At 42.4% G+C, this 12,126-nt stretch overlaps 1 protein-coding gene across 1 annotated transcript in view; it reads right to left on the reverse strand.

Annotated features, from left to right (window-relative positions):
• Positions 1-12,126, reverse strand: part of LOC128911172 (VPS10 domain-containing receptor SorCS1-like) — a 303,650-nt gene that overhangs the window by 25,302 nt on the left and 266,222 nt on the right. The window contains exon 19 of the mRNA XM_054205538.1: positions 4,242-4,428. Coding sequence (XP_054061513.1) covers positions 4,242-4,428 — 187 coding nt within the window. The remainder of the gene's footprint in view (positions 1-4,241; positions 4,429-12,126) is intronic.

The raw sequence follows: 12,126 nt of genomic DNA on the forward strand, positions 1-12,126 counted from the left end.
CTGCTGATGCAAACTGCTATAATTTGGTGAACTTCAGCAGTAGTGTTTCTATTTATATCAGCTGAAACTCTGTCTGAAGGCAGCTATTCTCTGAATGCCTTCATTTTAATGTTACCTTATACTCCCTCCTTTTCCTCAATAAACTCTTCTATCTCTTTAGTATAAACAGAACATAATTCATTCGACAAGTGACATTATGCCCAGGGTTACACATTTCCCATCTTCTGGAGACAGATGGGCCTTTGTTGTTACATCTTGTCCTATAGATTATTTTTTAAAATGTGTTCTGACTGTTCATTTAAAAAACAAAGCAATTGTCCTGAGAGTGACAGGGAAAGAAAAACAAAGAAACCCCAGGTGACATGCAAACATGGGTTTCTTAAATTAAGGCTCCATCTACAAATCCTACATCTGCAAGCTCCTCAGGGATGACAACCAGAGTCCACAGCTTGGGAGGATCGATTGCATTGTCCATATGGAGTAAAGATATATTGCTAGAGAATCTTATATATTTAATGAGAGGATTTTTCAAGACATATCCCATGCATGTACCACCACATAGACCCTGCTTTTCAACCTAAAGGAACACCACACATTTGGAGCAAGCACTCTGTACCCCTGTAAAGCACACATAGGCAGAGACACACATGTGGAGAGAAAAATTGTCCCAAATCAGACTGTGTAAACAATGGCAGCATAAACAAGGACCATTGTTCCAGACTCGTTACTGAAAGGCAGCTTTCTCTGGGATGTAGACACAGTTGCTGCTTAACCTGATGCAGCCCAATGAAGAGTTATCCATGATCAGACTAACCAAGGCCTGCTATAGATAAGACCATAGCTCATTTTTCCTTTTATAATCAGCAGTCAATGCTCTTCTTGAAAATTCATGAAAAGCCAGGATTTCACCCTTATGATTTTACTGGCATTCCCCTGCTCAGACGTATTTCTGTGACTGCTCTTGGACAGACCCTGAGACCTGAAAAACAGCAGCTTCCCAGGCTAAATATTTTGCAGCTCTGGTATCCTTTAGGATATTTGCCAAATGCCCAATGTCAGCGCAGGCCTCTAAAGGAATACATTTCCTAACAGTGGATGCAGTGACAGCGGAACCCACGTAAAGTCTAATACACTCCAATATAACTAAACAGCAGCTCTGAACACACCTCCAATAATCTTGCACTGCAGAGAATGCCCAGCACCTCCTTAGACCTCCACCACATGCCAGCTTGGAAAGAACATGAAAGAATGGCTCAAGCTAGCCAATTTTGGCTGAGTATTTCTGTGCACATAGCTGATGGGTCAAAGTGGCTGAAATGCTGAACTATTATCTGGCCAGCAGATGGGGATAGCTCACTCTGGATAGGCCCTTAGCTTGGTAGGAGGCTGCTTTCTCTCGGCTAAGTTTGAAAAGAATTCAAGAGAATTCACGTCTGAGCTTCACACAGGGCCATGGAGACCACAGACCTCCGCCTGCCTCAGGAAAAAACAAACCTGTACGAGTCCCAGAGAAGAGAAAGGGAGAAGTTTTTCAAAAGGTTCATTTAGGCAGGTGATGTTATTCTGAAGCATTCAGATGAATGCATAACTGACTTTTCAGTGGAAATTTTTGACCTGTCAGGACAGCTCAGAGACAGCCTGTTGGCTGGAGAAGTCCTTTACATACAAGTTACTTTTCCATACAGCCTGCAACGCTCCTGCCTCACAATAAACTGCATTTCCAGATCCCTGGACCAACGGCAGCAAAGACATTGCTACTGTGTGCTGGCCCCACGGCTGCAGCAAGATGAGGAGGGCATGGGATGGAGACTTTCCAATGGGTCACCCAGTTGGTGGCCCTTCCCAAAACCCTCTGGGTGTTCAGGCTGCACGTTGCTTTTCCATGGATCTTAGCAATGCAGCGTGTGGGTCTGTTGTAACAACAGATATTTTTACAAAACTCCCCAAAGGCCGAGCTCATACACCCCAAGCAGAATGCTCTGAAAAGAGCCGAGTGGCAATGCAAGCATTTAAATAGGATTTAGAAGCTTTTGTGGATCTGGGTGTTAGGCTCTGGAGGGGACTGGATTTACTGTACATCTCTGTACAGTAAATCTATTGCTAGTCTGAGTGGCACCACGCTCGGTCTGCAAACTGTTTTGAAGTCCCTAATTCTTGCCATGTAGAGAAAGGTGAGACATATCCCTTAGACCTATCACTTCTCCAGGGGGTCAGGCATGTATAACCTGGGCCTGGTTGCAATGATCACGCAGTATTTAAGTCCCATGCTGGCATTACCTACACACAACACGGAAACATACACTATCAGCTGCTAAGTCACATGAACACATCTGAATATTGTTTCTTTCTTGTACTGCTAAAACAGTCAAAATGGTTCTTAAGCCTCGAGAAAATGGATTAAAACAGCTATAAGCCAGAAAGCCACTGTGAGTGAGAGTGGAGGCTGGACGCCTGCCTTCTCCTTCCATTTTGTGATTGTTGCATGAGAAAGCAGTTGCTGCTTCACGTGGGCCTCATTACTTTGCAGATAGGCTGAGGGTGTGCAACGGTCCCCCTGGAATTGTCTTTTGTCAAACAGCGAGTGATTACAAAACCTGCTCGCACAAGGCTGTCAGAACCTCCTGCGAAATATCAACCACCAAAACACTTCTCCATTTGTTTCCAATGACCTTTACAAAGAGAAAAAAAAAAAAAAAAGACCACGGCTCCTGTTGAGCTGACTTTCAAACCAGCAGCAGTGGGAGGGGGATTTCTGCATTCAGGGCCTGCAGCAACTCCCATGATAATTACCTGAGCACACACAGGGAGGCAAACTAGAATATGACTCCAGAACCGAAGAAATTACACACAAGTGTATAAGTGCCTGTTCTGAGCAGAGGTCCCTTTCTCTACCCTACCGAGGGTGATACTTAACTAAAAAAAAATAATTAATCAGTAGCTGTCTAAAAGCTGAGAATTTACCTTGATGCACCGGTGCTTCAGCACAGAAGTGATACAGGCTAAGCCCTCAAATCAAAACCCTGAGCTTCACAATAAGCTTATTTATGAGTACAGTTATTTTTGCAAGGTATTGTGAGTTTTTCAAACATGTGGTGTGCTGAAGGATTATGCAAAATAAAAGTTTGGCACAGACTGAGATCTATCAGGTTAGGGAATCATAAATGGTACATCATAATCATGAACCAAAGGTCTTTCTGAAGGGAGGCATTCAGGGAGATATTTGCTCCTGCTTCTCTAGTGCTCCCTCATAAACCTCCTATCTCCCACAGCTATACCTCCCACTGCTCCCATCTGTTGATATGACGGTGCACCATTAAAGAGCTGCCCTCTTCCCCAAAGAGGCAGCTGCTCTCATGCACGTAACTCCAAAACTGAAGTTAAAGTACACAGAATGTGCTAAATTACCTAGACAATATGTGGAGTTAATTTGGTAGAGGGTAAGTAGTATTTCTGTAAGTATAACTTTAAGTTCTGGAATTTCCTTTTTTTTCAGTAAATCTGGCATACAGGCACATGGTTGAAAACATAAATAATTGACAAAAAAAACCCCACTGTATAAAAAAACCAATGGCCTCAAACAAAATCCATAAGGGATGTTGCAAAATTTCAGTAATAGATTGGCCCTTTGGGTTCATAACCATGAGCTAGAATAAATATGAAAGAGCACATTGCTGGTTTTATGCAAGGACTTGAGAAACATTTCAGTTGTAAATCAGAGACAGTTGAAGTATAAAAAGGTTAAAAAGAACAGTGGAAGAGCAATGTGAAGATAATATTTTTTCTTGTAATACTCTTTTAACACTAAGATTTTGGTTCCTATGACAACAGAAAGACTGAAACGCACTGGTTTCCACCCCAGATGTGGTTGTATTTTGTTAGAGGACAAAACACATATGCAAAGTAAAAGTCAAGGCTTTTAAAAGTGATTGAAGTTCCTGGATATCTGTTTTTCTGGAAGTGTAAACGTGCTAATGAAGGTGCATTTCAGAAAGGGCTGTACGCTTACGCTCCTTTGTGGTGTCTCAAATTAGACTACCCAAAATAAGAGGCTGAACATGCTTTAAAAAGCAAATGTCACTATTGCCTGTGGCGCCTCTCAGTCTGGAGTCTTCTGCTGGAGGATAGACAAACACTCATCATATCCTATCACTCTGCTCCCAGCTGCAAAGCCCCAAATGTCGTCTCTAAGGATGAGTAATTTTTAAAGAACAACAGAGGCTAACGGATATGACCATACATACATATTATATGCAGGTAGAGGACAGCGTTGTCAGATCCCAGGCTGTTTTCCACCAGCACGGTCACTCGGAATATGCCCACGTTCTGGTAGATGTGCTTGATCCCATCTTCTGTTGAGCTGAGATTGGCATACGACACAGCAATGCCGTCTCCAAAATCCACCTGAATGAGTGATCTCTGGAGGTCTCCCTGTGGCAACAGAAAAGAGAAAGGGTCAGAATAGACTCTGCTTTTTTTGAGAAAGACTGGGTTAGTGGGGTGGCCTAGACCACAACTGGAGGATAATCACAAGGTCTGACGTTACCAGAGGAAAGGTGTTCACTTCATCAACTTGCTCAGTAGTCAGCAAAGAGAAAGTGACCCCCCCTCTTGAGGCTGACTCAACTGCACTGTGAAGGAGGTGTCCTCCAAGGCGTGTGCTGTAGCCCTGCTTTCTTAATCGCCAGGGGACTAGGGGATCTTCTGCAAAATATAGTGGCTCCTTCCCCTGGGTTTCCTTAGGGTGAAGAGCAGGGCTATAGTGTGGAATGGTGCTCATCTCGGCAAGCGCTCAGGACACGCGTAGCTATTGAGATTGCCTCAGGAGTCTTTGGAACAACTCACATTGTGAACTTTCGTATTTAAAACCATAAAAAGCAGAAAGATAAAACCGAGAAGTCCTTGGGGAAGGGTCAACTATATCAAAGTGGTGGGGTGTCAAAAGAACTGCTTCAGCCTCACATGATAACGACATCTTACAGCATTTTATGACTTGCTCAGTGGCCTGATTTAAAATGAGCTGAATTTGTATTTATTTCAGAACAGCTATGAACACTACTGACACTAAGTGGGACCCTTTGTGCCTGCCTCAGAAGGGAAGGGCTAATGAATTGACAGAGCTGATTAAAGTCTTCTCCTCCTGCCTAGAGATAATCCCAGCAGAGGGGGGTTGTGGTATAATTCAGACTGCCACTTGGTGACATTAGTCTCCTGGGCTGCTAATCTAGCATGTTTCAGAAACGTTACAATAAATTACAATAAATAAATAGTCGGGGGGGGGAACCAACAAAAAACAACACAACCAAAAAATCCCACCGCAAACCAAAAGCCAAGATTATCAGGGATCTGTATTCTCCATACCAGAACAGGGATCTGCTAATGTGAAACTATCTTAAAACAGGTTTTAATCTTCCACTCCTGGTGTGGAATTCCAGCCTGGTGTATGCAGCTTCATCAAACTCAATGTCAGAGTTACCCAGCCCTAAAAGGCTTTTACAACCCAAAAAAGGGGAGTGATGTCATTTCCTTATTTTGCTTTACAGACGAAAAGCAATTTCTTTTTGTTGCAAGCCTGCTTAAAAGACAGAGAAGTGAGTCACGCTTGTGTACAAAAAAACCACTATAACCTACGTCTCACACTCCAGAAACACCTGTAAGATTTCTCATATCCTGAGACAGTGACATGCCTATGGTAAGGGCAGTTTCTTACAGCCGAAGAGTTACACCGCCTACACTGACCTATACCACAACTGTGGTTGCTATAGATCCTCTCCCTTTCAGGTAAGATGCAATACCTTGTCTTAACTTTAAGAATTCTTGCTCCTTTTGGAAGTCCCCCTCGGTGGCTCGGAATGATGCTTGTGCTGGGTATGTTCACGCTTGCTGGCTGTTGCCATGGAGCAGCTCACTCCACTGGCTGGTGTGCTGAAGCAGCTGCCACTGTCTGGAAGAGTGCCGGTAAATTAATAGCTGAGGGCAGTTCATAAAATTGGCTGAAAGGACATTTAATTTACTTTGGTTTGGTTTCCTTTTCCTGTTTTGGATTTGTGTGTGTGCGTGTGTTTTTTTCTTTTCCCTTGAGAGAGAAATAGTTCTCTGGATGCCCAACTGTAATGAAGTGTACCCGTGTAAACGGCTGGCATCGGGCAGGATTCCACATCGGAGAGGGAAATGTGTCTGTGTGTGAACATGGGAGGGAACTGTAACACAAGCTTTATATTCCCCATATTCTCTCAGTCTTTTTATAACTTGTTGTGAAGTCAGAAATAGTGGAGGCTTGCCTTCCTAGAACCAGAAGGAGCAGAGCTATACCTGGGGATGGCAAGAGAGAAATTTTCCCAGATGATCTCTTTTTTTAGGCTGAAGTTGTAGTTGTTACACTGCCCTGGAATGCATGAGACAAAAATAACTGCGTTGCTCTGCTCTGGAGGATCCCAGACTGAAGGTGTGGCAGGGGAAAAAGATCCCTTGACAGAGGCACGTCTGGGGATTCCTGCAGACATCTCATGCCATTTCCCTCCTGGTGTCTTGACAGTACAGGCAGCAACTCCCTGTTTTCCTCTTGAGAGCATCAGCAAAGACAAAGGAACCCTGAGGTGCTGAGACATTAGTGAGCAGGCCAACCTGAATGTCCTTTTAGAAAGAAAAATGGAGATCTTTTGTGTTAAGCCAGCTCCAGCTGAGGGTACCTCTTAACTGAGTTTTTCTTAGTAATTCACTTGGTAACATCTGGCGTTTTCAGTGACATATTGTCAAACCTGAGAAAGGTGCTTAAGCAATGCAAACCACTAAGCTCTTAGCAAATTCTCCATTGGATGCTTTACTAGAAGTTTAAGCACCTACTTACGTTCTTCTTCCAGAGACAAATCACCGAGGCAAGGGCTCCTACCTGTGTTACACAGAGGATCAAACTAGGGGGAGCATCCCAGTTCTTATGAAGGGCCATTAGGAGCACAGGTGACGATCTTCCTTGAGCTAAGTTATTTGAAAGATGTGCAGTTTCAAACATGATGCAGCGGCTTGGGCACTCCTGACTGTTTGACCAAGCCAACAGAAGGCATCAAGCGGGACATGCCTCCACAGTCAGAAGAGAGCATACATGAGCTCTTCAGCTCTGAATCCGTTTCAGAGAGGGAATATACTCTCTCAAGTACGGTCCTGGACTTGGACCAAAGACAGAGATCTCTGAAGTATCCTTAGATGCTTACCCTATTTCCCCAGGTCCATCATCACTAGGGTTTTAGTCATCTTTTGTTACTAAAAAAGAGATTATGTTTTTTAATATTTTTCAGTAAAGCCATACTGCTGGGACAAAAGCTGTTCACGTGGTTAAAAATGCATCACCATAGTGACCCTGCTGGCTTTATCATCTCTGAGTATACTTGAGGTCATGCCATTTAAGTATATTCCTCTGCGTATTTGAGGTAACAGAGGAAGATGAAAAGGGTGACAGCATTTTAGAACAGCCCTGCTTCTGCAAGTGTCAAAATTTGTGCTCTAATGAGTGTTTTTTCTCTTGTCTTCATTTTCTCCATAGCCATGAAACCCATGGTGTCTACAGGTGCTGCCAGGGAAGGGAGCTATTTCTAAGGCATGCAAGATTTAGATTTCAATTTTTCTTCCAAATTCCCTAGGCAGAAAAGATGCTGACAGAGACATCTGAAAATCTAATTGGAGAAGCGCTTCAGCTGCTGTTCCCCTAGTCTTTTTCGTTTGTATTGGCCTTTCCTGCTTTGTTTTAAAACCGTTTGAACTGGAAATACATTTTCCATTCAGTAAGATCCAGGCTATAACACTTCTCTGAAAATGTCACACTTTGAAAAGCTGACATTTACAATTCTAGCTTAGGAAGGGAGAGGAAAAAGTCAGGAAAACAAAGAGACTGTGTTTTGACTTGTGCTAATGTTTTATCTATGCCAGGTAAGAGCATGGGCAGAATAAGACAGGAAGAGAAAGCAGGTGAGCCAAAATCAAACCACTTCCCCTACGGCCCACACCTGATGTACATCCACCCCAGCTGTCTGCGTCTCGGGCAGCTCTCCAGAGCCATTTGCAAGTGGCTGTTTTACCAAGAGAAGTTTTGTTTTGCAACACTTTGATGCATATACATACATCTGGCAAAAATCTCTCCTGATGCTTTTTCCAGCTTCGCCTTGTCATTTTGACAAGTCCAATACTACATGGTCGGGGTTTTCTGAAGCTTTTAGCTCGATTAAGGCAGACACAAAACTCCCTGCCTTACTTCTGCAGCCACAGCGAAGCACTTGGATGCAATCAGCACTGAGCTATCTTGGGGCAGCCTCTCTGGCCTTCATTGTAAGAGGTCTTTAATGCCAGTGCTCTTAGGCATCAAGGGAAAAATTTGCCAAGTTGGCTGCTGGTGGTGACATCTCTGCATTCAGCTCCTGTATTTTAATCGCACTAAGCTAGCCAGCAACCAATTACAACAGATGAGAAAATACAAGTGCTTTTGATGGATGTTTTTTACCTTGTACCAGGTATATGCAACATGCACAAGTTTGGATAGAACCTGAAGCACACTGCAATCTTGATAAAGGCTTTAGTCCAGCCAAAGGCTTAAGCATATGCTGAACTTTAAGCACATGAGTATTCTTTTTAGCCTGAAAAGAAGCCCTGGGAATTAAAAACAAATTTCCCAAGGCCCTGTTTTATGCCCTTTACCTATACAAACTTTAATACTAATATGTAAATCAGAAATTTATTGTTTTCTGAGGGATTTTCTCATTAAATGTCCAGAGGATTTCCAAGCATAAACAAAAGATTTCCCTCCTTTCTATCCCTCCCCACCCCCCCAAGCCAAATGTACATTTTTTCTGTATCTTGCCAAAGAGTAAAAGTCTAAAGCGTATACAAGACCTGGATGCTTCCAAAAATCTCTGTGAAGCTTCCAGCCTCAGGGTATATCAAGAAACAGCCCATACAGTTTGCAACAATATCTTAACATTTTGATTACTTTTATGCAGGTCTCAGTATTTTGGTGCATGTGAGATGTGAGACCCACCTAACAGGATTCTCTCTCAAACACGCCATCTGAATCCTGCCCAGAAGGTCGTAATAGTGAATTTTCCTTATTGAGTTCCAGTATTTGTATCTAAATGGGAGTATTAAAACAATAAAACACAGTTCAAGGTTTTTAATTTTGGTTCCCATGTTTCAGATTTAATTTTTAGGTCTTCAATTATGCACCATCTTGTGCGTCTTCCTTACAGGTGTTGATAGTGGGTTTCATTATCCTTTGCAAGAGACAGACACTGCTGTTGTGGGACTGCTTTCATGGATTAATGTTTTCTGCTTTCTTTAGATTAACCCTTTTCCTTCTTTGGCATTTTCCTGTCACTATCAGAAAACACCCATCACAGATATTTCCATTGCAACTGAATATCTACACATGAAATAACTTTAGTCTAGGTCTGTTTAAAGCATATGCTTAATTTTAAACAGATATTCAAGTCCAACTTGATCAAGTACTGAAAACCATGCTTTCCTCTGTAAATTCCTGCTTTCAGAGAGATGCTCTTAACTTTTTTAAATCAGAAACTGAAATGTGTCTTTTGTCAGAGCGAATAGCTTGATACTTTTCACATGTGCTTCTTTTTCTATACCAAACCAGTTAATTTTACTAATCAAATCATTCATTCTGACTGCCGGTTGTGCCAGCTAGACTCAGCTATGGGCTTTTTCTACAGGAGTAGATCTGTGCTCCACAGGAATCAGTAAGTACAGCCACTCAGGATTATGCAGAATAATTCAACTTGTGTGACTGGAGGTGCATTAGAGGACTGTAGTGCGGCGTGTCGTCATGAAGGCGAGGCCAACTCTCATACATTTACATGGAATTTCACCAGTGAATTTAAAAATGCATGAAAGGCTCTGATTTCTCCCGAGCAGCTTGTCACCATCAGTAACACAGAAAATGCAATTATAATTCAGATGACAGTGGTATCGGGGAGGGGATGTACTGATCTTTCGTCTGTGTGTTATTAACCGAAATGCGGTGGTGTTAGTAAGATAAACAGCCATGATTCAGCATGTGCATCGGAAGTTAGGATGAAAGTTTCGTATTTCTGTAATCGTTAGTAACTAACTTGTGATATCAAAAAAGGGAACACAGTAGGATACCACAAAAAAATACAGACTATGCTTTTAAGTACTACTAGCTTTGCATCTTTAATTTGGGTACATCAACAATCAAAACAATCCTAATGCTAAGCTCATCTCCAGAGACTTCAGCTGAGTTGAATGCTGAATTGTACCGAACGACTGTGCCAAGGTGGGAAACGCTAATAGCAGGATCCCCAGGCTCACTGAATGTACCTTGTACACAAGGTACACAATGTGACTTGTACCGCCATTTATTAACACTGTCATTACAGGAAACCCACAGTGGTCTTTAGGAAATTCAGGGCTCCGTTTGTATATTCACATGGTAAGAGAGAGTTCTCTGGGCTTATGAGCATTTAGCACCTATACGAAAGGTATGGATGGCATGAGGGAGAAAGCAAAGCTCTATTTTCAAATGAGGGAATAAAAAAGCAGAAGGGTTAAGTTTCTTACTCAAGGTCACGCAGAAAGAGCTCAGAGTGCACTTCAGAAATGAGTTCGGATTGCCTGAATTCTAGCCCATGGCCTGAACTGTAGGAACAAATGAGCTTTCCCCACGTATTAGTCTAATCCAAACATCATGTAGCAGCAGAAAGTAGTCAAAAGTAAGCCAAAATCTACTCCCAGTAGAGTGACTTTGTCAAGTGAGAATTGAGGAGGACCTGGAAAGTCAAAGACTTTTGGCTGTCATTTTATCAAGATAAAAAATAAATTAGAGGTGGCAGTTTCTCTGTGAATTATCTGTAATGAAACAGCCAAAGCCCTGAACCTTTCTGCCCTGAATGTCTTTACCGTCCATTTCCTCAGCAAAGATGTATGAGCAATCAGACGAAACAAGTTTGAAAGCCATGGTGTTGAATAGCGTTGCTCTGGAGGCTGCAGCTTTCATTGTCTCTGCTGAAGCGATACAGCACGCGCAAGTGTCTGATGTTCATAGAGATAACTCAAACACACAAATAACAACAGGGACTGTGACAAGCAAGAGATCTGCACAGCCATATGATGAGGAAGACACAGAGAAACAACACCCACTTAATAAAATCCCTCTATTTTCTACAACAGAGCAGCAAAATACGTCAGGGACATTGGGCTGAAGAGCTTCAGTAGGAAAAAAGGCTTTGTAATTTTTTGGTTTAGGTTTCTTTTGTTGCTGTGCAAAAATAAAGTACGGATTCGGTTTGCTTAGGTTGAGAAACAAATTTGTTGTTGAATGCTGCAGTGTGAGAGGTACCAGCCATGGGTCTGTGCGTATAGCCCAGGCCAGGACAAAGCATTAACCTTTAAACTGTCAGCACTTTGAGGCACTGGAAAAATTTGCTTTTAAGCATAACTAGTTCTCTCCTGTGCTGCTATTTAGTGACAGAGATGCTGTTGTTATTCTGCTTAGCTCGGTGGAAAATTAAGAGCAAAATTACCAGCGTAAGTATGGTGGTCTGCTTATTAACCACTTCCATAATGCTTTGTACATGGGACACATGCTAATTCTAAAAGGAAATATCAATGCTTCCTGTCTGTTGTCACCCAGTAAGAGTATCAGGATGATTATACCCAGATTAATAGGAGAACTAACCTGGACAAACCTTTCCAATAATGGAAGCAAAGAGATGAAGTGCAAGGTGGTTTTGCAAACAGTTTTTAAGGAGTCATTCAGAAATCCTTAAAGGTGACAGGAAAGTTAGACCACTTTGGAACGCATTCTTACACTCAGATCATTTAAATATGAGTTATTGGTTGGTTTTGCTTTATACGCTGCCAGATATAAATGCTTCACAGGAAAATTTCCTGTGAGTCAGTGTTAGAGAATCCCAGCTCTCGGAAATCAGCAATGCTCTATGCTGATTTTGGTGCCTGCCCCTTCTTCACCTGCCCAGGCTTCAGTGATTATTTTCCTTTTGTGTCTTCTTCAATAGCAGAACACTTCTGAATGTCTTGTCCTTGTTTTTCTCTTCAGGCATCTTTTACTGACATTGTGTCATTGTCAGAATGACACTGTCCCAGCCCTCAGCA

The sequence above is a fragment of the Rissa tridactyla genome, chromosome 6, assembly GCF_028500815.1.
Source record: "Rissa tridactyla isolate bRisTri1 chromosome 6, bRisTri1.patW.cur.20221130, whole genome shotgun sequence".
Lineage (NCBI taxonomy): Eukaryota > Metazoa > Chordata > Aves > Charadriiformes > Laridae > Rissa > Rissa tridactyla.